This window comes from Plecotus auritus (genome assembly GCF_963455305.1).
Source record: "Plecotus auritus genome assembly, chromosome: 4".
In the NCBI taxonomy this organism is placed as follows: domain Eukaryota; kingdom Metazoa; phylum Chordata; class Mammalia; order Chiroptera; family Vespertilionidae; genus Plecotus; species Plecotus auritus.
Window position 1 is genome coordinate 97,245,428 of NC_137775.1, and position 27,876 is coordinate 97,273,303.

Genomic DNA, 27,876 nt, shown 5'->3' on the forward strand with positions numbered 1-27,876 from the left:
CACAAATTATAATATTTTATTTTAAAAAAAGCATCCCAAATATAGGGTTTCGTAAACACTGGTAGGTAAACATGTGCAACTTTAAATACAAAGTAAAGAGGCAAAACTAAAGGCATTTTGCCTTTAAGAGAGAACGTCCTACAGTGGTGGTCCCACCCAGAGCACGACTGTGGCTCCATCTTCCACGAAGGCATCAGGTTTGCTTTCTGAACTCACTATGCCCTCTAACAATTTCATGATGACATTAAATAGATTACTCGAACCCCTTAACTTTCTATTTTCACCAGATAAAGAAGGCTCCATGTCACACTTCGACAGTGTGAAAGAAAGCCTGTGTTCTGGTTGGTTTTACTTACACAAGGATCTGTTGGAACACTATGCAAATATAGCTATCCTTCCTGGGCTTATTCCACAGGATTTCCTTAGACTGTGTACATTAATTATCACGTCGTTCTCTTGGGATTTTAGTTGAAAATATTGGCTATATTGTGTGCAGTAAATCCAGCTGCTTTACCTTTTGCTGTCATTCTTTCAGCCTGAGAAATCGTTAATATCACATTTTAACACTGTTCCTTGCCCAGTACTCTCCAAGTCTCAATGGCAAATGTTTCCTACTCAACTATACGTGATATGATGCAGACAGGAACTGATTCTAAACTTCAAATGCAGGTTCATCTTGGCTTGCTGAGATACCTCTGAGTAAGACAGTCTGGGTAAAACTATCTCATGAAAATGTTTCTGTATAAATCACCTGGCTTACTTATTTAGGCACTTAGAAGAAAACACCAAACCTGAGTCCTACCTTTTGTATTAGAAATACCTCTTGCCCAGGTGGCCAGTAACTGATTCTACAACCCAGCCTGCGTTGGCTGAGAGGTCCTGCCACAGCAGAATGTCCTGGCCCTAGAAACAGCAGCTCTGACTGAGGGGAACCACCAAATTATAATGATGCCGAGCTCCCGGCTGGGAGGACGTGGCGTGCAGGAGAAGCCTCCCGCTCAGCTTCTTCCTCAGTCACCACCACCTGGTGACACTGGCAGATTTACCTCCCCAGATTTTCCATGGCGTTGGGGCCAAAAGTACATTAACCCAATTTGGGGAAAGAAGATAATAGTTCTTAAAAGTCAGAATAAATTAATCATTTATATAGAAAAAAAATGTTCACTACATGCCGTACTTTCGTAGCTGGCTTTCCAACTAAGCAAAGGACTAGAGTATCAGCGTGTTGACACTTACTAAATGTTACCAATACATTAGCTGTGTAATGGAAGTTATACATATACCACAGACTGCACAGTCAATGCAAATTTCCTTTGTGATGACATGGAAGTCAACTGAAAAGTAAAAGAAGCACCATTAAACAATACTGGGCTGGTCAACTACTAGTGGGCATGAATGTATACTGGTAAGGTCATAGCCAAACCTGACCTCAAATATGAGCCAACAGTTTCACAGAAATGAAACTACCTACTGGCCATAAGCCTTACAAATGGATGCCAATGGTAATCAGAACTCTGCAGTTGGGGGGTGGTTCAGTTTAACCCCAATTACTTTTCAGAGGAAGAGAACATTGATTTCCACTGTGATGCTGACCACATGCAGAGAATACACTTACTAGAAGATACTTGCTCTTCAAGCCTGGAAAGAGCAGCTTTCAACGCCCATCCAACTTCACCCTTGCAGGACTGTGACTAGCATGGTCAAAGCAGAATCAAGCAGCTTGCCCTATAGCATCTATGGGAAAGGAATTTAAGAAAGCCAGTCACGCTCTTAAAGAACTCGAAAACTATGTGCCTCTCTGTAAGTTGTGATGAGTAAATACCCCGAGCAGGTGACTGGAAGGCCAGCCTGTAGCACAAAAGGGGAGATGATCCCATGACACATCTGGCTCTAGCCATGGGGACACTGGGGAAGGCGGTTCAGTGCTGGGGAGGGTGATCTGGTTGTCACACACTGTGCATTAACACGCAGTGACAGAGCAAACAATTTCTAGGTCTCATTTCCCTTCAACTCATCCTTCCTTCGGGGATGATATTAATATGGTTTCTTACTCAGTGTGAGCAGCTGATAGGCTATTTCAAAATGAAAATATCCTGGTATCCAAAGAAATTCCCTAAGCATGAAAGGAATACACAAAGAAGAATCCTGTACTGGGACAAAGCCTGAGCAGGTAATGCTTCCCCACCCAGCTTTCCCCCAAATGTCCCCTCACTGGAGCTCTTACAAGTCTTCCTGTTGAGAAACTGAGCCCTTGTGAGAAATGTCTGCTCACATCTAGAGCCTTTATGTCATATCTAAGGTCGCCCATCCACATCCACAGCAACATGCTGCTCCTGGGTGAAGACCTATGGCTTCTCACCAATTCCAAGCCAGGACAATCAAAGTGGCCCCATCTGGAGAGGTTCTTCTACTTGAGTTTCCTTCTAAATGAATGATCTAAACACCATGATGCTAGGGTTCCATAAACACTGTTATGCCACTTTCCTTCCTGTCACGGAATCCATGTGGTTTTGGATTGTTCTTGCATTAATGAAAAAACAAAACTGAATTTTACCGCCTAAGAGTTTCCTTCTAGACATTTTGAATACGAGCCTAGTTCTTCCCTGATGCAATCTGGGCACAGATGCTACTAGAAATGGCATCTTCATCAACCTCTAATGAGTATGCCATTAGTTCTATTTTAGAAGATAGAGGCTGTCTCCTTTAAGTTTGGTCCCTTTGCTGCTAAGTGATGTGCCTGGTATAAAACAAAACACACAAAAGCCAAGACACAGCATAAAGAATCAGAACTGCTTTGCCGAATGAGGCAACAGGAGTCTTGACTTCCTTTTCTGCTTTGCAGTTATGCAAAGGCTCAGTGAACAGCACCAGACCTAAAATTTCAAGTTACCAGGGCTGCTGCAAAGCTGGGAGCTTCATTACCAGTGAGTGCTTTCTCATCCCCTGCGGAGGTGCAGATATACTGAAAAGGACGCACGTTAATTATGGGAGAAAGGAAAAGGATGGGGAGAACTGGCTTTCGGCAGCCCAGACAGACAAACGCTTCGCAGAGAGGTGGACCCACAGCTGGCCTTAATCCTGAAAGTCGTTAGAAGCCATCTGAGAAAGTGGGGCATTTAGCCGGTCAAGTTCATCCACTTGGGGCGGGTGATGCATCAATATCTCCTGGTCCTCTAAGACATCTTCTCCAGCAGCTACCAGATTAGTGAGGGACTTGCTCCGAACACATTGGAAGTCCACATGGCGACTCTTTCCTTCTTCCTTTTCCCATGACATCTGGATAAAAGGACGCTGCACATAATTATAGATGACTTCAGATCGGCCACCAGGTCTTCTCTTAATTTTTTCTTTACAGGTAGGGTAACCTGAAACAGAAAAAGACCGTTCTCATGACTTCAGCGAATGCTCACTCTGGCTTTCATACTTCCTTACCACATCAATTTCCTCCCAAATCCAAAGACAAAGCATGAAAATTACAGGGGAAGCGACCAGCCTCTGACCATGTCCTCCCAGCCCCAATCACCTACACGCTCTATTCCCTCCTGCTCAGTTAGTCGGTCTTATCCCCAGAAGGGAAGTAACAAAAATTCTATCCCTTCTAATGGAAGTGGGAGAGAAACCTCTTATTAATTTCAGATGCCTTTAGTTCAAGGGTGCGGAACATCCAGTCAGCGGGCCATATAAGGCCTGCAAAATCATTTGGTTTGGTCCTGCCAGGGCAACCGCAGGCAGAACCTGAAATTCAGTAAAGCTAGGAGTTTTTTTCATAGCAACATACATTTATATTAAGTGAATTATATTAAGTGAATGATGTTACAAATACCCAAATGGCCTTTGGCAGAAAAAAGGTTCGCCACTCCTGCTTTAGTTACCGGCAACAACACTACAGAATGAAACTCCTGCTAGGGCATGGCTACTCCACCCTCTAATTCTACTGCTTAGAGGGCACACTGTATGAGAACTAGTTAAGGGAATGTGGAATGTTCAGCCTAAAGAAAAAAACAGAGATGCTGCCTAAGGTATCTGAAAGGCTGTCACATGGAAATGAGAGAAATCTTATTATGTGGAAGAATGTTCTGATGGTAGAGCACCCTGATGTGCTGCTGTGGGAAATGGAGTGATCCCTATCACCCTGTCCCTGAGGTTTCCAAAGAGACAAGGGAAGTACAAGAGGTTTAATAGATGATCTCAAAAATTTCTTCCAACTTTAAATTCTAACCTAATTCAGACACAATGAAGGCCTGATGGGTTCTATGGGCAAGACTGAGACAATAAGAGTAGCAAAACATGAGTCCAAGTCCCGTGGAGGAGAGACCAGGATGGCCTCCAAGGGTTTTCAGAAGGACCCTTCCAGATCCCAGAAAGATCCTCACCAAGACTGCTGGCAGAACGGCTCTCCCCTTGGTGAGCCCTGAGACCTGCTCCATTTACCCCCAGAGGCCTTAGCCCTCACTGCTCTCTTTATACTAAGGCAGGAAATTGGAACTTATTCCTGCAGCTGCTTTAAAGCATTTTCAACTGGAAATAAAGTGAAAAGGAAACATAAGGACAAAACAAAAATAAAGATCCTTGAAACCTGGGTAGAAATGTAGTTTTCATATGTCCACTGTCTAGGTCCTCTGGAAGTTTTAAGGACATAAACTATGACCATAGTTGCAGGCTACCTCCATAAGCTATGCAAGCTGAATACTGACTGGGATGTTTTTACCTTCAATTCCAATGCGTATGTTTTTCAGGCCCCGTTCCTTTAATACTGTTTTAGCAACATCCCGATTCTCAATATACTTGAAGAATCTGTAGAGCTTAGAACTATAAAGAACTGTGGGAAAAATAAAAAACAAAAGATCTGGAGTTAGTTATGGAGCAAAGACTCCATAAGAGGAAGGAGATGAGCTAACAGAATCAGACTAATGAAAGTTGTATTTCTTTTGGCCCTGATGCCAAAAAAATTCACATCGATCACAGATAAATAGGATATGGAAGGCCTTTCTGGGTAGGACATAAAACCTAGAAGCCATAAAAGAAAAGTTGATACACTCAACTACATAAAAATACATCTCTACTTAGTCAAAACCACTATTAAAGCTAAAAAGACAATCAACTGAAATATTTGCAACTCATATTACAAAGGGCTAACTTCCTTAATAAATAGGTCACAAATAGAGATTACACAAATCTCTAAGTAAAAGACTAACAATCCAATTTTGTAATGGGCTAAAGGAAAAAATACAGTTTAACAGGAAATTAAAATGGTTCTTAAAAATTAAGATGGTCAGTCTCATTCATGAAATGAGAAATGAAAACCAAAACTCAAACAGCAAATATAAAACTTTAGTAAAACACTGTGCAGAAAACAAACCTTCTTAATGTTTTATGAGTGTACATTGACTCAACCTTTATGGAGGATAATTTACCAACATGTATCAAAATTATAAAAGCACAAAGCTTTTGACAGAAATTTTATTTCTAGGAATATTATTCTACAGAGATATGCATGTGTGAAAAGATTGTTTTAAAAAGGATATTCACGGACCATTTGAGATCTTGCTCCCTGGCATATGTCTTCAGTTTGACTCAAATAAACTCATAAAAATTCAAATAAATAAATAAATAAATAAATAAATAGCTATTCACTGCAGCATCATTTATAATTTATACCTTAAATGTCCATCAACAGGGCTGGTTAAATCAGTTATGGCACAATCATGCAATGGAATACTATACAGCTATAAACAAGAGCATGGAGGCTTTTAATATAAGAAATTGTATAGAATAGTCTGTATTCTATACAGTATCATTTGAAAGAAAGGAAAAACATGTGCTTATGTATGTGCATTGAAAATGTCTGGAAGAAACTGAGGAGGAAAATTGGATTGATGAGGCAGAGGTGGGAACAAGACTTCTCTACGTACATCCTTTTGTACTTTTTGAATTCTGTATTATCAATTCAAAAGGATTTAAAAATGAAGAATGACACCACCATTTAACATGCTACCTCAGAACTGACACAGTACCAGGCACCAGCAGTAGCATGGAAGGTATAACATTCACTATGTTCCACAGCATAACAGTTAGATCTGCATCACTACACTGAACTGACCATCCAGGCGAGTGTGCTCATCACTGGCTCAACAGTGATATTCACGTTGGTTCTAGCATCTAGCTGCTATTCTGGGTAGCGTGTTTCTTGCAAAAAACATCTACATCATGCAGGTGGCTCCTACTTTGGGAATATTCCTCTCCCATGGGTGGGGGGTGGTCTTCATCCCAGTCCACAGAATCCTCATCTGTCAGCACAACGATGTGGCACTCTCGCTCCCCTTTCTTGGCACAGCCCACCATGATGGGCAGGATCAGTTCTTCGAGGTAGTGATCAAACTGCTTGTGAGCACCGTCATTAGATAGTTCATGCAATAAAGCACCTAAGGAGAGAAACTGCAGGTGAGCATCCTCTCTGCCCAGGTGCAAACTAGTATGTTACTAGAGTGAAAAAGATTATCGGGTAATAGCTGTTATCATTGATAGGGTCCAGAGAAGTGACCCACTTGAAGGCAGAGACTGTTTCCTGCTTCAAGGTGGTAATTAAGCTGATTTTGTTAGATGTGTTTCACATTCTACCATGCTTCCCTTTGCTCATGCTTAATAATCCCTGAGCATTCTGATCAATGAACGTTTTGTTGAACATATAGTGTCATATCATAAACATTAATTCTACAAGAGATAGAACCATCAATTGGGGATGACTCTGTAGTACCGCTTCTGAAGATCCTCTAGACCCCAATTTCATGGAGTTAAGAGTACACAGAAGAAGAAGAATCTGAAGTTTGGAGACACCAAGGGACTTGCTCTAAGTATATACTAGACCCAGTAGAGAATCCACAAGTCCAGAGAACTTCATGGAGTCTGCAGGGAAATGTATCATGAACTTCAAAGAACAATTTAAAAATAATTTCAGGGAGCCTAGTAGGTAATGATAAGAGCATGGGGTTTGTAGTCAGACAATCAGTTCTAATTTCAGCTTTTAATGCTTAGAGCTTTGAACAAGCTAACTTCTCAGTCTCATTTGTTAAATGGGGTTATCACCCATCTTTTAGGATTATAGGATTTATACCAAGTTCACATCTATAAAGCAAGCACTTAACAAACACTAAGTTAATGATAATGATAAATATAATTGTTAAGAATCCAGCCGATTTATGCTGTTTAACTTTCCTAGTGAGACTTCCCACAGATCTGAGAATCAGTATCCTTATTGTTAAAAAGGCTGAGACACCAAGGTCCCAAGAAGGGAAGGAATTAGCTTGGTGATTCACGGGCCAAACTAGGTTTAAAGCCCACTACACATTCTCTTGTTTATTGCACGTCCTCAAAATGCTTTGAAGCGTGAGAGGGAACGGGACAGTAACACCTCTCTGCCCCTGCAGATGATTCTCCACCCGTACTTGAGAATCTCTGGTTAGCAGTAAAAAAATGCCGATCAATTACAGGCAAACTAAGTTCAGCTGCTCCTGTACTTACTCAGATCTTGACATCGGATAGTGTTGAAGTCAAAGTTAATGCAGAGATAATCACACGTATCTCTAAGATCTGGGATAGAGATGCCATCAGGACAATTGATGATACCAGTTTTGTAATAATCCTGTAAATAGATTAGGAGGAAGAAATGTAGGTAAAGAACAAGATGAAAAATTACCTCTTCAACACCTATTCATTGCTGGTTCTGTTAAAGTGATGGGTTACTAGCACTGTTACCAAGTTGGTTGATTCACTAAATGGTAAAGTGGCTCCTGGATGTCCTGACATGGTAAATCACAACTTGATACCTGATTGAGCTCATACAGCAAGAATACTTAAGTTACAGGAATAAAAAGTAAAGCGGGAAAGTCCGTCACTGGAAACTGGAGACCCTTAAGTCAGTAACACAGCCTGGTGGACTCTCAGGACTTCTGATCATGCGGGCCCACGGAAGAGGATATAACAAAAAGGCTCCTGCGCACCAGCACCGTTCGAAAGACAGTTGCGCTGATTCCTTCGGCAATCTCATACTCCCCCTTCTCGTTGGGCCGTGTGAAGTTGTACTCTCTTCCTGGTCCAAACATTCTGAAAGACAGCAGGCAACAACGTGACCTTCTCCAGCAGGATTCTCACTCTCTCCTAGTGTAAGTTAACAGAGCACTGGGACCCAGCCCCCATGACGTACTCAAGTCTTAGGAAATGCCCTTCAGACTGGGAAAGAAGGCAGCGTTGCTTTCAGCGAGGGGCATGAAGCAAGCCCTGGGAAAGTGTCTGGAGCATGTGAGGGCTGCCTCTCCTGCGCTCCCACTGCCGGGAATCTGCCTGTGTATGTGCCAGGCAGCTCAGAGAGACAGTGTCTCATGCTCCTGGTCTTTCCTATTCCTTTCCCTCCTCTATCAGCATTTACCTACCTGGAATGCCAATTCTCAATATTCCTGAATTCTGCTTTTCAACCTCTAATCTGATAGATGAATCTGTATTAATAGGTACAGATATGTTAATGCTTCCCCTTTCCTGGTACATTTCAATGGTGGAGCTCTGGGAGGAAAATGCCCTTCTTCAAGCCAAGGAGTAACTCTAAGGGAATTTCAGGTCCAGTAGAAAAGGAGGGTAGGCATTAGGCTCAGCAGTTTGACATATTTCAGAGAGGCAGGCCTGCTCTGGACATGAACTCAGAGGTCATGAGGGTCTGAGAAGGAGGTTGCTTTTCTGATTCACCTTTTCCCAGTCTTCCTCCTCCTCTCAGATACCATCCAGGAAAACTGGCCCCATGACTATGACTCCTGCAGCATCTGGGATGGGAAGTGAACACAAGGGCGGGCAGATAGTTGCTAGCTGCAGCAGCCTGACTTGAGTTCTCAGTGGGGACGCACTGCTGTTTCCTTCCTTAACCTGCTGGGAAGTCCTGCTGCTCAACTGCTCAAAATCGTTCACCTCCACTCTGAATTGGCTACTTTTAAAGGTCTGAAAAAGACTCCATTCCACATGCTTTCCAAATCACTAGACCATACATAAGAAATCCATCTTGGTAAAAACTGTCTTCAAAGAATGCTGACATTTTTCTGGACCATTCTGGCTAAAATCTAGCTGAGACAGGTATGAATCAAGAGTGAACAAATGCAATATGATCCCCTACCATCAGCAGGACCTAGTTCTCCAATAGTGGCATGGATTTGCATTAGTCCATTCTTGATCTCTCAACTTGTCCCCTCTGTGGGCTAGCGGTCCACATCTGTAAGCACAATGGCTGGGCTTACGAATACTGTTATGTAGCCACAGGACAACAAACCTAAGTAACTCTCAGAATTCATGACCTTGGCACTCAACTGATGAACCATTTAGATAAAGAAATCCGACTCTCTTCTTCTTGGGACAACCCATTCCTAGAATCAAAGAACCACTGTTAGCCAAGAATCTATTACCCAGATAATGCTTGCCTTCTTCTCTTTATCACCACTTTCAGAGGAAACCTACCTCAGCCAGCTTGCCCCGAGGAACACAGGAACACTGTGGGCGGGGGGGGGGGGGGGGGGGGGGTGGCTGGCGGCAGGACATTAATGGTGGTGATACCAAGACTGAGCACAGGAAGTCAAGTCTGATAAAATACAGGGCCAATTTAGAAAATGATTTAATGTTCTCATTTAATCTTAATTCAGATGTTTGAGAAATATATAGGTTTGGTTTTGGTTAAAAATGGCTCACCATAAATTTGTATGTATATGTTCAAGTAAACACATATTTGAATAGCTGGATCCCATTTGTCCTAAGATTCAGGAAAATTAGTGTAGTCACTCTGGTTTCTAATTCAGTTCAAATTAGTTCAATATCCTGAAGTTAAATCTTTAAATAACATCTACTTCTAAGTAGATAAAAATCCTTAAAAGTCAAATGTGTGTGTACACACACACATTATTATTATTTTACTCTGATCCTGTTTGCTACTCCTCATGTTAAGGTCTATGACTGCCAGAAAGAGGTCTCCTAACTTCCAGCCCAGGCTCCAAGAGCACGTGTGGACAGTGCTCCTTTGGGCAGGCTCTTTCCATTCCCGAAATTCTAACCCTGAAAAGCTGGGGCAGTGGGCAGTGAGAGGAGGATAAGACTATAGTCTGAATGAAACATGAAGAATAAAGAAACAACAGTAAAACCAGATGTATAGATTCAGTTTCAGAAAACAAGTAGTGATGGAGGCATCAGAAAATGACAGTAAAACATCTATTTCCAAGCATAACTGGCAATAGACGGCAGGCAAAATACTGCTTTTCAGTGAAATGGCTTTGTTATGTCCTGTGAAACCTTTGTCTAATTCTATCCTATCTAATAAAAGAGTAATATGCAAATTAACCATCACTCCGCTACACTCACAAGCCACGCCCACCAGCCAATCAGGAACGAATATGCAAATAAACCCAACCAAGATGGCTACTGCCACAGAGAGCAGGAGAGAGGCATGGGTTTCCCCGGCAATGGAGGAAGCCAAGCTTTCCGCCTGCCCTTGCCGGCATAGGCCTCCAATCAAGGCTACAAAGTTTCAATGATAGAAGATACATAAATCCAAACAGAAATAGCTGCAGCCACGGAGCTGGAAAGAGCAGGAGGCTAGGGTTGCCCGCGGCGATGGAGGAAGCTAAGCTTCTGCAGCCCTGGCCGGCCCAGGCCTCCGCTTAAGGCTACAAAGTTTCAATAATAGAAGATACATAAATCCCCCCCAAAATGGCTGCTGCCATGGAGCAAGCAGAAGGCTTGGCTCCGCTCCAGGCTAAAAAGTTTCAATTGTAGAAGATAAATAAACCCCAGATACCAGGGCCTCTGCTTGGGTTGCCAGGGGGCATGACCGGCCTGCAAACCACCACAGGCCCCTCGCCCAGGTCGCCTCACGCCCCAAGGGAACACCCACCCTGATCCGGGACACCCTACAGGGTAAACCAGCTGGCCCCCTCCCATGCACCAGGCCTCTATCCTAGCTAATAAAAGAGTAATATGCAGATTGACCATCACTCCAACACACAAGATGGCTGCCCCCATGTGGTCAAAGATCCTGCCATGTGGACACAAGATGGCCACCACAAGATGGCCAGCAGGGGAGGGCAGTTGGGAGGGACCAGTTCTCCAAGAGATGGTAGTTGTGGGCGATCAGGCCAGCAGGGGAGGGCAGTTAGGGGTGAGCAAACCGGCAGAGGAGGGAAGTTGGGGCAACCAGGCCTGCAGGGAAAGGCAGTTGGGAGGGACCCAGGCCTGCAGGGGAGAGCAGTTGGGGGGGACCAGGCCTGCAGGGGAGGGCAGTTAGGGGTGACCAGGCCTGCAGGGGAGGGCAGTTAGGGGCAAACAGGCTGGCAGAAGAGCAGTTAGGCATCAATCAGGCTGGCAGGGGAGTGGTTAGGGGGTGATCAGGCTGGCAGGCAGAAGCGGTTAGGGGCAATCAGGAAGGCAGGCAGGCGAGCAGTTGGGAGCCAGCAGTCCTGGATTGTGAGAGGGATGTCCGACTGCCCGTTTAGGCCCCAGCCTGTGGGATAGGGCCTAAACGGGCAGTCGGACATTCCTCGAGGGGTCCCAGATTGGAGAGGATGCAGGCTGGGCTGAGGGACACCACCCCCCCGCCCCGTGCACGAATTTCGTGCACTGGGCCTCTAGTTTTTTTTTTTTATAAAAAGGCAAAAGACGAAAGAAAGATGAACTCAATTTACAGCTCTCACTTTATCCCAGTATCTTTGACTCGGAGAACTCAGAAAACATTGCTTTTGGGAGGTTATACAAATTGTGAATAAAATAAATTAAGTATCTGACTTCCATTTTAGAGTGAGAGGAATACAGAATGAGATTTAACAGATTATTTCTCACAGTTCTGGCTGCACTCCCTTCTTTTGTTCACTATACTGGCTTTATAAATAAAATACCCAGCCCTCTAAATTACCAACACATGTACGTTTTGTACCAGCTTGCCCTCCATCTCACCAAAGGAGGAAGGCAGAAAATCAGCAATGTAATGCTTTTCATTTTCACGTCTAAAGCAAAATAAACAGCAGGTATTCCAGTCATAGAAACAGAGTGCATTTAGAAGGGAAGTATCATCAATTACCTTCCCAACATGGTATCCGGGTGAGCAGTGAAAATTTGTGGATTCACCACAAAACGTGTGCCGTCTACAAGAAGTGTCACTTTCTCTGGTGCCTGGGAATGAACATTACTGCCAAAGCCCATAGTGCTGTTTCCAAATCGTTCTGGAGCAATAAAAGGTTCATAGCTCCGTTTATTCCCACTTGGGAAGCAAGAGCCTTTGCTGTCTTCGGGAAGTGGCATTATGTGAGGGAACTGGAGACTTGCTGGCTGAGAGGCATAGTCCAGTGAAAGGTCTAAAAGATACAAACAAACCAAAATAACTCAATCGCAAAAGCCTTGGGGGGAAAATAAACCGTTTTCTTTAAAAAACAATGAAAGATTAAACAAAAACTCCATAGATGTTTAGGGGCAAACAGGCAAAAACTCTTGCCTAGAGCAAGTAAAGAAAAAATATAACAAGAGACTTACATTGGATTCCCCTGAGCTTTTTTCAACTCATGCCAAGTGCATGTGTGTGTGGGGAGGGGGGATAAAGGCAGTAATATCCACATTTCAAAATAAAATGATTAAAAACTTTAAAAGTAAACTTCGATATGGTTTAAAAAAATTAAAACACTAGACAACTTTCTGTGGAAAACCAGCAATCCCCTGCCACACCCCATGGCTGCCCCAGTATTGTCAGTATTGTTCCACAGAAGCAGTAACTTTTTACTTCTGTTTTCACTTCTCCAAATAATACTTATATTTCCTGTGTTTTATTTGTGCTACCTCTGGTGTGCCAAAACAATTTACTTTCTACATTTTTTAAAACGTTTCCAAATTTTATTTTCCAGAAAGACAATGATAGAGTCTATTGTCTAATGCATCACTTTTCCTAGAAGTCACAGAAAAATGCATTTTCACTATGCAAAGGAGCATCCTAGCATCACCAACACCACTTCTGAACAGGCAGGTCTTGGTATCAGCTGCAAAATTCCCATGCAAATGGCCTTGGATTAGGATTCATGCTCAGTTATTCTATCACCAAAAAGCTATTTTCTTTAAGTAATTTATTTTTCTAAACCTGGTTCATCATCTCTAAAATGAGAATAACGTTCATTCCACCTACCTCACAGGATTGACTAGCAACTGAAAGAATGTGAGAGCACTTAATAACGAACAATACCACATCATGCAAGAAACTTAAGATGGAATTAATGAACTCTGGGTGTACACAGGAGATAGGGAATGAGACTTAACAGATTATTTCTCATAATTCTGGCTGCAAGGAGCCAGTGCTTACAAAAGGATTCCCAGAGGATGCTCTTATTTTTTATTTATCTTTATTTTTTGTTAATCCTCACATGAGGATATTCCCCCCCCCCGCCCATTGCTTTTCAGAGAGAGTGGAAGGGAAGGGGAGAGAGTGAATGAGAGGAGGGGAGGGGAAAGACACATCGACTGGTTGACTCCTGCATGCAGCCCAACTGGGATGGGAAGCAAACCTGCAACCCAGGTACATGCCCTTGACCAGGAATTGAACCCTCAACCCTTCATTTCCCGTGTCAGTGCTCTAACCATTTAGCAACACTGGCCAGGGCTCAGAGGATGCTCCAATAGGTAGTTTTCCTATTTTATTTTAATATAAAAATATTTTTAATAAAAAATTTCAAATATACCAAAGCATAGAGTTAATACCACATGTATATGCCATTACTTCGATTTGGCAAGCTTAGTTAACATTTTTCTCTCCTTCTTCAAACTGTTTTTGGAAAGAAATAAAATATTATAGATACAACTGAATTTCTCATTCCCACCCTTCCTATATTTTAAATTTGCATACAATATTTCATGAACATGATTACTGCCCATGACCTTTGGGGAATTGGTCTGATTACCGCCCCCCTAACCCCTCCTCCACTTGTTTCTGGAGAAAAGGAAACCAAAATCTAGACCGAAAACCAATTTAGGGTTTACATCCTACAGCTTCTGCAGGACATAAATTTTCAATGTGGCCCTGATTTTGCATACCAAGAGCTAAGTCCCACACAATCCACAGGCAGGTTTGTAGCAAGAAACACCTTAATCACCAAACAGGCTTTCACACTGGCAGTGCCATACTTAAAAATGAAAGTAGGCATCTAAATCACTAATTCAGTTCTCTAGAAAGCTTGATTTGCCCCCAGCAATGAAGCAATTAAATTAGGTCGATTTCTGAAGGATGCCTCAGGTTCCATCCTTAAAACAGGTGAGCAGGAAGAGACTCACTGCACAACTTCTCTCTAATGGTGCACTCTAGGGAGCAGTGACTCCGCTTGTCTATCAGCTGATATATATACAATAGCAGAGCCTGATGCAAAAGACACAGGTTCAAATCTCAGTCCCCCACATCCTAACAGTGCGAACCCGAGCAAGTTACCCACATTTCGTCATTTTTAAAAGGAGGACTAATCTAAGCAGGGATTGGCAAACTTTCTGTCGAGACCCAAAAAGTAAATATTTTAGGCTTAGTGGGTCAGTCTCTACCATTGTAGCAAGAAAGCAGCCATAGACAATATGTAAACAAATGGGCATGATGGCTGTATTTCAAAATTTTATCGACAAAAATAGGCAGTAGTACAGATTTGACCACAGTCTGCCACTCTTGATCTAAAGGGATGTATGTAAACTTCCTAGCACAGTGAGTGCTCAATAAGTGGTGATTGCTATTATTGTTGCTACTGTTTTTATTTAAAAGTTAAAAAGACCCCGGTCGGTATGGGCCAATGGTTGAGCATATAGACCCATGGACCAGGAGTTCCCCGGTTCCACTCCCAATGGAGCACATGCCTGGGTTGCAGGCTCCATCCCCAGTGGGGGGCGTGCGGGAGGCAGCCGATCAGTTTCTTTTTCATTGATGTCTCTGTCTCTCTATACCTCTCCCTCCCTCTCTCTCTAAAATCAAAAGAGAAAAAAGTTTACAAGACCCTTTGCATCCATTAACTCTAATATTCTAGCCTTGTGAAGTCAGAAGAATACTATATCCTTGTTTCCTAGATTAAGAAAGCAGGGCTCAGAAAGATTAAGAATCTTTCCCATGGTTACAACTGATAAGTAGCAGAGCTAGAATTTGAATGGTCTTTTGCTTGCAAACCCATGACTGTTTTTCTCCCACCATTATGCCTAAATTAGATGTTCTAGATTTATTGAATAAGTGGAGATTTTCTGTGATGGTTAGCTTTATGTAATTGTGAAAGGTAAGCTAAGCCAATTAACTGGATATCTTATTTATAAAGATTAAGAACATTTATATCTTCTGGGCAGAGTGGATGCTCAGGTGTCAGAAAGCCCTCTACATTAAGCCAATATCTAGTCTCCGTACCATCACTCCTGGGAGTTAGCGGATAAGCAAGATTTTGAAGACCAGAAGAAGTCAGGCTATTAGTTTCTTTTTCTTGGGCTGCAGCTGAGGTTTCATCCATCAGGCAGCTGGCCTCCTGCAGCAATAACCTGTCACTCTCACTGCCACGATGAACATTCATCCTTGGACTCTATGCTGATCTGTCCACTTGATCAGAAAAAAACCTGCAAGACAGGAATATGCATGGTTTAGAACTCTCTCAAAACAGGTTTCCAAGGACTTCCAAGGCATGAAAGCCAAACTAGAGAACTGACAGGCAGCTCTCATTCTTGTTCTGAGAACAAATGACATCTTAAACATCTCTGTGATTTATATTGAGAGGAATTGGCTGATTTAAATGGTCTGTTGAGAAACCTGTTATTAGAGAATAATGTTAAGCTTTATCCACAGACAGGCATTGAATGCACTCACTGACTTTGCCCACATTCATGATTAATTCCACATATTAAATGGTGGTATTTATACTACAGAGACATAGGAGGGCAAGAGTCCAATTGATCACTTAAAGAAAACCTGCCATATATTTTTAAAAATTGAGACACACATACTCCTGCAACGGTGAAGCACAAAGTAATGCAAAACAATCACAACGATAATGCTAGCATGAGAGCTGAAACTAGACGTCACCCGCACTAAAAAAAGTTCTCGCACTTTCTGTTAATTATGCTCAATCCCCAAGACCCACCTCAAAATTACACCAAGATGTCACTGGACACAAGGCTAACTCCCCCCTCAGCAGTGCACTATCATCATGAATAACACCTACTGGCAAATGCCACGTGCAAGGTATTCGCCAATGAGGCAGAATAGAGACAGGAGGCTTTATACCTTTCCTCCAGGTAGTCATGCCTGGCAGCCCTTCTCCTTGGGGGCTGTCCAACTACTGAAAACATTCCTGAAGTTCACCCTACCCAGTACTTTCACCATTTATACTCTACTAATTTCCACTTGTTTTGGTGGAAGAATCATCTTACATCACCAGCAATTTTTATGCATATGGATTGCAGGCTAACACCAATTTAGGAAGAAGTTTGGTCACGAAGGGCAGTAACATGTTTTAATACTCTGAATTTCCCTGACATGCAAGTATGTAGAGGTGCCAATAAATATTTGTATTGTGAATTGAATTCTTCCTTTCATAGCTTGTATTAATACATTTTTTAGCATAAAGTTGATTGATCAGTTAGTCCTTGTTTTAACTTGGATGAAATATAAAAATGAACACTTTGGAAAGATGAATCAATACATGTGCCTGAAAACAAACTGTTTTAAAGAAGAGATACTTTCAGTTGATGAAATCTTTTCAGACAATGGTTCTTATAACATTAGGCAAATTGAGCCAATAGATGAATGTTCTGACAGAAAACTTGGTATGCGGGTACAGCTTTTTTAGGATTAACCTTTCTTAAAGAAAAAGCATATTTACTAGTACACACAAAAAATGCAGCCACTTAAAATTTATCCTGGAGATTGGTAAAGTCAAAGTCAAACAGAACCACTACTGCTCTCAAGTTCGCTTCAGAAGATGCCAAAATCAGGTCTATAGAACAGGGTAAAGAATAGCCATGGAACTGGAAAGCACATTTCTTACCAACATTGAAAGATCAAAAAAGGATTTGCTTCTTTAAGCTTAACTGGTTTGAACTACAATGTTTCACTCAACCTATAGCTGCTGCTTCTCAACTCTTCACTAACTGCTCAAGAACCAAGTTCAAACTTCTCTTTGTTGCTCTCAAAAGATCTCTTGCACCAAAATATAAGCTTGAATAAACCTATCTCTTGAAAATTTGCAGTGTAGACTGCTTGTATATGTTACTTCATTTATTCCTTATAATGTGTGAAAAATAATTTCATTGTAATGGACTAGAATAAAAATACATTCTTCCTATTTTATAGTACTGAAGCTCAAAACTCAGTTTAACTTGTATACAGTCAATTAATGAATATAAAGATACTAGAGGCCCGATGCACAAAATTCGTGCAAGAGTAGGCATTCGCAGCCCCAGCTGCCTCGGCCCTCGCAGCCCCGGCTTTGTCTGGAAGGTCATCCGGACGGTTGTTACGCTGTTCGGCCGTTTGGTCACTTTGCATATTATACTTTTATTATTATAAACATTTGGAATTAGCAGGGTAGATATCACCAATGAGGGAAAAGAAAGTTAACTTGTTGAGCATTAACAAGCATTTTATTTGTATTTAGTTCATTTTTATTACAAATAATACATGAGTATTCCCTTTCTTAAAAAGGACCCTTTGATCATCATCCCCAACCCTAGTCACTTCTCCAAGTGACTATACCTGGTTGGTATAAACCCTTTTAGACTTTATAAAAATATATTGATATTACACAGATATACTGTTAAAAGCATACTGCTTTTAAACAAACTATAGTCTATATGCATCTCCCATTCTGTAATATTTCTCTAAATTAATGTTTTTGAGATCCATTCATGTTGGAAGAGCATGATCTAGTTCATGCCCCTTTCAACTGCTATATAATATTCTATGAGCCTAGTCTACCTATGAATATTTAAGTTGACCTTACTTAACTATTACAAACAATGCTTCCAAGAACAAGATCAGAGTGTACTATGAAACTCCAAGTCAGGATCCAGTTTTCAGTTTTCCCAACTGGATTTGGTTTCAGAACTCAGTTTTTCAAGAAACTGTCTCAGGATTTATGCTTTAAGAAATAACCTAACCCTAATGTACATTTCCCAAAGTCCACTATGAATGAATTCCTCTATAATCCTAGCATGACCGAACAAAACTCTCTTAACCTATGAAACCTAAAAAGTAAACAGCCTAACACCAAATTGTTCAACATACACCAGAGCAGCCAAGTTAAACTTAATAAATAGTAGGGGTGTATTTTCCTTCCAGGATGGGTGTCTTATTCAACTCTGAATGTATATTTTCATTGTCTACTATGGTTCAATTCTGTAACCATCCCTCAAATGAATCTTGGTCCTCAGAACATATCTAAGGGAAAAAGAAAAAAGAGGGGGAAAAAGAAAAGAACTGAGCAAAGTACTTCAACAATATAGTTCTCTATTGCTACAACACTATTTTTGGCCAACAGTCCTAAAAGTCAAATACAAGAAGCAAAGGATCATGACATCCCTGGCACACCTAACAGTAACTGGAGAGACTGCTTCAGAACACAACTAGGAGTTAGAAATATATTAATGAAACTGTATAGCTAAGAAGCAAGCCAGCTCAAGCTTCACCTCCACATCTCACATAAAAGCATTTTATACACTCTAAAGAGCTACACAAATATACTTATTTATTTCACAGGCCTCCTATGAAGGCCCAAATTTTAAGTCTTAGTTTTGCTGACCCGAAACAGCAAGACATTTAGCATCATAATCTCCCCATCTTGGAAAATTTACATGCAATTTTTGCTAGTGGAATTATCTCCACATATTCCTTGCACCTAAAAACAGGACACACTGGTTTTTCTCTAGAACATTGTCATCTTGAGTATTAATCCAAAATAATCTCTAGATAACAAGTGTATTTTCTTTCTACTTGCAATTTCCTCTATTTCTGAAGAAGATAACAAGATCACTGTTCCATTAAGTTCAATATCTTGCCATTGAACTATTCAGATTTTAAAAATCCAGATGGAATGGGGTTGGGGACAATTAAACTTAACATGGATGCATTTCAAAAGCATTATGCTTTCAGACTGTTATGGTATAGCATCTGATCTTTTACTTCAGGGCCAAGTCTCCTCTCTGTCAGAGCTCGGTGGTGAAGATGTGGTAGAATGCCATAGAAATTGGTAAATAAACAACTCACCCTTCATCTATAATTCATAATTAAATTCAGAAAGTAATTATATCTTTGCCAAATCTTCATTTCAGATACAAATCCTAGTCCTTTTTCAGTCTGCTGTTATGTGAAAACAACTACATTTCTTTTACTACTCTAATGGCCTATTGACTTTGGTCTAGTATGCAGAGCAATGAGAACCCTGCTAATGCTTTCTATTAGAGGTGAACAGATTCCATTTTGCTTCACATATGCTCTCTGGTGATACACAGGATTTCTGGTTAAAAGGGTTCCTGAAAATAGAGGGAGGGAGAGACAACAGAGGTGATAGAATACAATCTAAAATGTCTACATGATCACCTTTTAGGATATTACTAACTGATAGCTAAGAGGCTACCATCTTCAAAATGTACTCTGGGTGCGTGTGTTTAGATATTTATATCTACCTAACTATATCTATCTCGCTATATGTAGTTCATGTATTATTGTTATTTTTGTTAATCCTCCCCCGAGGATATTTTCCCATTGATTTTTAGAGAGAGTGGAAGGGAGGAGGAGAAACAAAGAGAAACATCAATGTGAGAGATCTATAGATATTTTAAAAAATCCAACTCTGCTGAAGCTTTTCTGTCACGTTTCTATTCTCTCCCTTTGCATGTGCAGCCCTAATGTTCCAGTCTCAGAAGAAATTCTGTCTTCTGACTATTTAAGGCCTTCTGATTTTCCTTTTTCCAGATTATTTCTAAAAATATTGAGTAAGACCACTCCAGGATTAAGCCCATACAAACTTTATTCTTAACATTTCTAAATCTTGGAGCTTTCCTATTTTATATCCCCAAACCCCCAGTAACTTAGTTGTTTGACTCTGTAAAGAGAGAAACCCTTGTAAGTAAGTTATTTCCACTGGGTCCTCCCTTCCCACATACTTGCCGTCTTCCTCAAAGAACTCTGGCAGAATGGTGAGACATAACTACTTCCTATAGATTTCTTGCTACATTTCTCCCCCAAGTCTGATCTTCCATTATGGCTCCACCTTTTATAACTCTGGCCCTGGGCAGGTTCCTAAGTCTCTCTGTGTCTCAACTTGCTCACTTGTAAGAGAGGATAAACCACACAGGTTGTTCTAAGAATTAAATGAGTTAATACATTTGAAGTGCTCAGTATGATGCCTGGTATACAGCACTCAATAAATGTTGATTATTGTTATTATTCCTGAACCACAGAGTCTACAAAGATCTCTTACAAACCTAATAGTATTTGTTACTAAAACTACCCCAGGAGAGATATTTTCATTATCTTCACTTTACTGCTGGGGAAAAAAAAAAAAAAAAAGGCTTTAGAGAGGTTAGCAACTTGCCCCAAATCACACTCTAGCTAAGAGGCAAAGATAGATTCAAAATTTAGGTCCTTGGATTATTATATTCTTTCCAACCAATCCCACTGCTTCCCCCAAACCATGTTGCCTTATTGATTGTAGGAATTATTCCTTCTATTACTTGTCAGAGATGAAAGAAAAAACCAGTAGTTTCCAGGGTCATTATTGCTGAAGTTCTTATCAAGTAGGAGTTACGGTAGTGATACAAGAATCCTGTGATAGATGGTTTTATTTTTCCATACATAAAAATAGCATTTTTTTTTTTTTACTGCTTATAAAAGTAATATGTGCTAACAGAAAAAAATTCAGTCAACATAGAAAGATATAAATACTTTAAAAATCAATAGCGTGTGGTGAAACCTTTGCATGCATATTTTTGGGCATCTACCCTATTATATCCTTGGAATAAACTAGAACTAAAACTGCTATGGAGAAAGGTATATATACTACCAGCTTATCCTTTACAAATGTACCAATTTACACTTCTTCCAGCAGCATGGAGTATCCACTCTCCAGAATTCTTGCTAGCAGTGTTTCAGTCTTCCTTATTTTTGCTAATCTGATAAGTGAAATATTATCTCATTCTAATGTGGTCATTTAAAAAGCCATTCCTTTTCAGCAATACTTCCAAAATTTCACCTTTGAGAGCTTTAGAAGTTTTGAGTGGGTGGGGAAAAAGCCCACGCCAGGTGGATATTAGGTAATAGCCGTGATTTATTCCCATCAAGTTTGTCAGGCTTGACTAGAATCACTGGATGTTTCCCAGGACATGCTCACATCTCCCTGAAAGTCTGCGAGATGACAATATGATGATGACAGGGCCACCCAGTAGACTGAAGCAAAGCAGGTTCTGGCTTTGGCTTTGTTATTAACTAGCCAAGTCACCAAGAAAATGTCCTTTAAACTTCAGTGTTTTAAGCATAAAAATGGGATGATATCTACCACTACAAAGTTAAGACAATCCTTTCTCAAATAGAATATATAGGAAAGCCCTCAAAAAGCTGTATCAAAGACATGAGATGAATTTGGGTATGTGAATCTCCCTTGTATGATTACTTAGCATTTATTTGACTCTTTAAATTCATCACGCTCCTCCTCCACTTTTGAATATATTTTTTATGTTCTGATTATTGTATGGTTTTCCTGATTTCAGCTATCTTTCTCATTCTGATTTGGTGAAATTACACACTGCATTGCTTTTGGAGTTCTTTGAATTATTTTTTGCCTCAATTGCCTAACTTTTCATTTGCACCTGACTTTCTGTGTCTTTCCATTCTTCCCTCTGGAAAATGCCATATTCTTTCTCTTCTCCTACCAAACTGTCTATTCTTTTAGCTTTTTTACTGCTGTCAAATTTTAAACAACAAAGACAAATGATAATCCTGCACTGGGTGGTAACATGCTCACTGTTCCTGGCAGAAAACACTGAAAAGACAAAAATCAATCCTAACTCCTCTTCCTAACTTTCTTAATATAAATAAAAACATATATTTCTTTTATCTTTGCAATTTGAAATTCTGCTGTAAATACTATTTTGTATTCCAGCATACAATGAACATGGTTGTATGTCAATAATCACAGCCTTACATCATTTTCAATGGTACGTAATATTCCATTGTATGGTTATATCAAATTTAACTCAATCCACTTCATAGTTACTTTTTCAAAATTTAAACTTTAACCCACATAGAGTTTATTTTGGCATTTAGCATGAGGTAAAGATTTAACAAAATTAAAACGGTTAACCAACTAACTGCTTTAACAATATATTCTGCAGAGTCCATTCCCCCCCCCCCAACACAGTGGTTGAGATGTCAATTTTCTCAAATACTAACATATAATATATGCTTACTCTGATTTTTAAACCCTGTTCCACTGAGCCATCTACTCTGTGTTAATGTCATGCATAATTGTAATTTAACATCTTCCCATTGTTTTTCTATGTCACTTATCTAGAAGTTCTAAGTTTTAAGTTGCCAATAGAGAAATTTTTTCTTCTAATATTTAAAATTGTCTTAACTACTCATTTATACTTTTCTTTTGCAATGAATAACACCAGCTTTATCAGTTTTGGAATTCTTGTGATAACTCTCATAGAACATTAAACTTAATGAAGATGGCCAAAACCGGTTTGGCTCAGTGGATAGAGCATCAGCCTGCGGACTGAAAGGTCCCAGGTTCGATTCCGGTCAAGGGCACGTAACTTGGTTGCGGGCACATCCCCAGTAGGAGGTGTGCAGGAGGCAGCTGATCGATGCTTCTCTCTCATAGATGTTTCTAACTCTCTATCCCTCTTCCTTCCTCACTGTAAAAAAATCAATAAAATATATTAAAAAACAAACAAACAAACAAAAAAAAAACAACTTAATGAAGATGGCAACTGCACACATTCAGATCCCATGTACTAGTTTATGACCCAGAATGCAGTTCTGTTTGTTCCAACTCTTACTATACGGAAGTAAAAATTTCCTTTACTTAAAAATATTACTGTCATAACTCATTCCAGTGAAATGTTAACAAAAATATGTGTGGATAATTTAAACTATTAATACTAGAGAAATTTTGATATTTACTGTTAAGACAGCATTTAATCAAAATTTTAATTCAAGAAGTAAAATGTAAATTTACTTCACCTATATTAACTTACATACATTATATACTTTAAAGATAAATTATATTTCTAGATTAATATCGCAGCTATGCAGAAGACTTTTTTTCTGTGCAGAAAAAGAACTCATGGTACTGCATTTCTTGAATACTGGTCAAGGTTACCACACATGCCTTCCTTACATACTCTCCCTGTGAGCCTAAGCATCTGTATAATTAACCCCGAGTAAAGATCAATCTCCTCTCCTAAACCCTTTCTCTTGTTTCTTTTTCTTTTCAAACAACTGATACTGTAAGTGTTTTTCCATTTGCATTACTAAAAGGGAAGCTATATTTAACCATAAGCTACCCTGCCTCCCATATTTACCAGCAAGTGCTGTGGGACCAGATCACCTGGGTTGGTTCTTAATTCCACCACTTTCTAGCTGTGTTAATCAGGGCACATGACTAACTTCTCTGAGCCTCAATTTTCTTACCTGTAAATTAAGAATAATAATAGTATCTATTTGGGAGAACTATTTTAAAAATTATAAAGACTTCACATAAAGCAGTCTTTGGCATATGTCTCCAACAGAGATACCTAATAACTTTGGTAAGGACAACAATATAGTTATGTGACGTCAAAAGATTCTGGACATTGCTTAAACATCTAATATAATAAAAATTCACCAATGTACTTATCTTAACCTTTACTGAATCTTTAAAAAGAAATCTCTTGGGATTATAACTACCTATTTGCTCTTATTTTTCCTTTTACTACTTTTTTTCAAGCTTAAGAGTTCCGTATTTTAGTACTCCAACTCTTCATGATTTATATAGCTCCATTTTTTCCAAATAATACTGCTTTTATAGACATGTGGAAGTCTTTCCATTTTCCTCATCTCCTTATAACTTAACTTCCTGGACCTTTCCATTTTTGAAGCATTTTTCTGGAGATGACTTAGTGGAGCCAGGAGTACTCATTCTGCCATCTATGTCCTCTCTCAGATTCTTCTGAAAGACTAGAGCATTGCACTAGATATATTTGTAATAGGTTTCTCTTAGCCTCATCTTTCCATGACTCTGGGTATTCCAACTAGAAATCATTCATTTTCCAACAACTTCCCTACACTTTCTACTCCGGTTAGGCAAGGAGGTGCGGGCGTGTTCAGACTTGAGCGCAGAGAATGATGTGATAACCAGGAAGCCCAGGACCATGGAAGGCAACACATGATGCTTTGTGTATCAATAGAAAAAGATGGATTAATAAGAGAAATCAGACACCACAAAGATACCAAAGACAGGAAAATGGTCAGAAACACACAGCCTAGTAACTTTAACCTCCTCCCAACACATCTATTTGAAGAGGGACTAAGAAACAGAAAGAGCTTTTAGCAGCAGAGGTGATCCTCAAGGGAGCCATGTAACAGCGCCATCTTTGCAATGTTGTAGCTACAATGGCCTGCTACAGTGCTTTGCACAAAATAGGCATTACTGGAAGTATTTGATAACTGAACGGAAAGCCCTTATAAGTGCTACTGGTACTGCTACATACCAGGAAATCTGAGAGCTCAAGGCCATGGGAATTACATGGCACTGGCTGCCCTGGTTCTAAGGGAAGGAGACTGGGCTAGTTGAAGGGGGTGTAGCAATTGGGTGTGTTGATACTGAATAGCCCCCAGAAGGAAAAAGGACAGATCTATGGACACTGGCTACCTCTAAACTACCAAGGCAATATTAGAAATATGTATGAAGTCATTTCCTACCCTCGTGTCAGAGTCCAAGAAAACACTATCTTTTTAGAAGTTTCCTTCCGGTCAGGGCTTCCAGGCTAGTTAGGGGGCAGGGGAGAGGAAATCAACAAAGGGGTAAGGGAGCTGGGCGGTCCGAGACATTCCCAGGCCGGCCCTCCGGTGGCGTTTCTCCAAGCGTGGTCCCTGGATCACCAGTACCAGACCAAGAGGGTACTTGCGTAAAAGCATACTCGGGGACCCATCCCAGATCTCTAGTCGGATTTCTGGGAGTGGTACTGGCATTTTTAAGGAGCAACCTTATGTTTGAGAAGCACTGCGCCAGGATTTGGGGGGTGGGGAGCAGTTGAGAGGGAAGCTCTTTGATTCTAGATTCATCATATTTCACTAATATTATACAACACTTTGTTTTGGGAACCATTAAAAAAAACCCTCCATTTCTCAGGTAGTAGCCAACAGAGGCACAATTAGAGGGCTTGGAACACACATTTTCACAAACTGGTCAACAGTTCCTCTGCAGCCTTGTTTATCCTGTTATTTTGCTGGCTGGTTTGTTTATAAACAAATCGTTTCAATCCAGAAATTTTCAGGAAGAATCACAAACTCCAAAACAGAAGAGGTTTTTTGATAGTGCAGAGCTAGGCTTGTAAACCTGAAGACACTGTCTGCTATAAAAAGTAAGGTTTTATGTAAAAGGAAATGACCGATTAAGGCTCTCCCAGCTCTTTTGCAGGCAGAGCCACTGTGAAAGCTGGTTTTTTGTGGGTGACAGAGAAGGAAGGCGGAAGCCAGGGTGAGAGCGAGCAGAATGCGCTCTGCTCCAGTTTGGGAGGAAGTCCGACCAACTACATAATTCTTAATGAATTCAATTAATTGCCAGAAAGAAATCGTGTCTGCAAATGCTCTAACAATAAACACCTCGAAGTTCTCGTCATTTCTGGCGGGATAAAAACACCAAAGGCCTGCAGGAAACACACAAGTTACACTTCCGCGGTCCACGACTGTGTTTACTATTTCCACGCAGGTGACCCCTCCCCGGGTTGTCAGCCCTCACCCTTGGCACGGGGACGGGCGCCCGGAACCCGTCTGCCGACATCTTTCCCGGCGAGGATTTTGGTACCGCGTGGGGGTCGGACCAGGCGGACTTCCGCCGAGCGGCGTCCTGAGGTGACGCCCTCCACCCACCCCAACCACCCACCCGGACACAAAGGCAAATCTTGGGGCCCTGGCCGCCGCCACTTACCTGTCGTTCCCCGCCTCGTTCCGGCGCCGACCCGAATCCGCCCGGGAGGCGAGGCGCGCGCACTCCGCGCCGCGAGGAGCTGCGGCGGGGACCGGCCGTGCCGCAGGGCGCGCGCCCCCTGCCCTGGCCGGCGCGGCCACGCGGCTGAATCACCCGGCGCTTCACGTTAAGAGTCCCCTCGGCGCGCGGGGCACGCTGGGAAAGCCGGACGCGGGCCGTAGCCTCGGCCCCACGCTGCGGGTGGCCCCTTTCCTTCCCTACACGCCCACCCGCCTGAGAAAGGACGCTCTCACGCCCGCACAGCCGGGGTGGATTCCATTTCTGAGCTCCGGATAGCTTCTTTCAATTATTAAAGATATAAAACGGAAAAGGTAGTAGTTACCTGAGTTGTAAAATAAACTCGCGCCGCCCCAGGACAACTGATGCTTATAGAAAATTGTGGAGCCCGGATCTCTCCATAGTTTTGAGGAAAGGAAGTGGTAAGAACAAAGGAATTGTTTAAACACGTTTTGCTTGGAAACCCCTATCCTGGGTATGCATTCTGACCAAAAGAAGGGGGAAAAACACATTTTTTTTTCTCAAACCTGAGTGTAATGAAACTAAATGCTATAGCAAACAAAGTTGAATTACAAATTTTAAATGAACTGGAAGCAAATTATTGGAAAACTGGTTGTTACGAGAAAAATATTTTAACATTCAAAAACATCTAGGTATGACCCTATAAAACTAATGCTAGAAAACATAAAAGGGAAGAAATAGCAACAATCCCTAATTTGATCTTAGAGGTCTAGAGGTCATTCCCCATTTCTACTCTTTCACTTCACTTTAAATGACTGTAAAGTATCCAGTATTGTGTTTGAATCAGGATGGGTAGCTTATGCTGCTGATTAGTAAAATAAACAATTGGAGTGTTAATAGGATTCACACTTCACAACCAAAGTAAAACGGAGGATTATTCAAACGAATGCCTTTATTTCCATTTGTATAACGTACACAGTGTTATGCCCTTCAAGTAAAAAGGAAGAAGGGGGGGGGGGAACACCCCTTCTAATGTTCTTGCAAGAATACTTATTTCAAAATCTTTTCTGGAAAAGTTGCTCTCTGCAGATTTGTAATATGCAAAAATCTGATCCAAAGGTTGGAGAACCAGGTGAACTACTGTCTTTTAATTAATAGTTAAGACTAACTGTTCTACTTTTGTTTGTAATTTTATATAGTGAATGAATAGCATACCAGACATGATACTTTTTTTTTGTTGAGTAGACATCAAGGAGATGGAGTATAACATGTATATTCACAGAAAGCACAGGTGTATGCTGATTTTTATCATTTTATTCCTATTAGTGCATCTCCAAAACCTGAATCTCTCAGATGTACTTATATCTGAAACTGAAACCCTTCCTAAAGTCAGTTGTCTTAATGGCCAATCCATCTCATTAACTGTTATTTAAGTCTCCTTAAATATAACACCTATTAACAGTAATTATTACAAAGTACTTTCCCCAGTATTTTACATCACTTAAATTTCTCAACAACTCTGGGAGATGGATTTGATTACTCAGATTCACAAATGAGGAAAGCAAGACATAAAGTATCTAAGGTCACTAGACTACTAAGTGGTGCTGAAGAACTGAGAACCCAAATCATCTGACTCCAACGTTCTTGCTGGACTTCCCGGAGGTGTGGCCCT

At 40.9% G+C, this 27,876-nt stretch overlaps 2 protein-coding genes across 5 annotated transcripts in view; one reads left to right on the forward strand and one right to left on the reverse strand.

Annotated features, from left to right (window-relative positions):
• Positions 1-26,337, reverse strand: KCTD20 (potassium channel tetramerization domain containing 20). Its single transcript, XM_080666100.1, has 8 exons — positions 26,187-26,337; positions 15,413-15,615; positions 12,092-12,365; positions 7,998-8,100; positions 7,519-7,639; positions 6,225-6,422; positions 4,709-4,819; positions 1-3,365 (listed from the first exon to the last, which is right to left on the reverse strand). The coding sequence occupies exons 2-8, from the start codon at positions 15,570-15,572 to the stop codon at positions 3,073-3,075; spliced, it is 1,260 nt and encodes a 419-aa protein (XP_080522226.1). The 5' UTR covers positions 15,573-15,615; positions 26,187-26,337; the 3' UTR covers positions 1-3,072.
• The window catches only part of STK38 (serine/threonine kinase 38), a 123,099-nt gene that overhangs the window by 46,553 nt on the left and 48,670 nt on the right, over positions 1-27,876 (forward strand). The gene's annotated exons all lie outside the window — the stretch shown is intronic.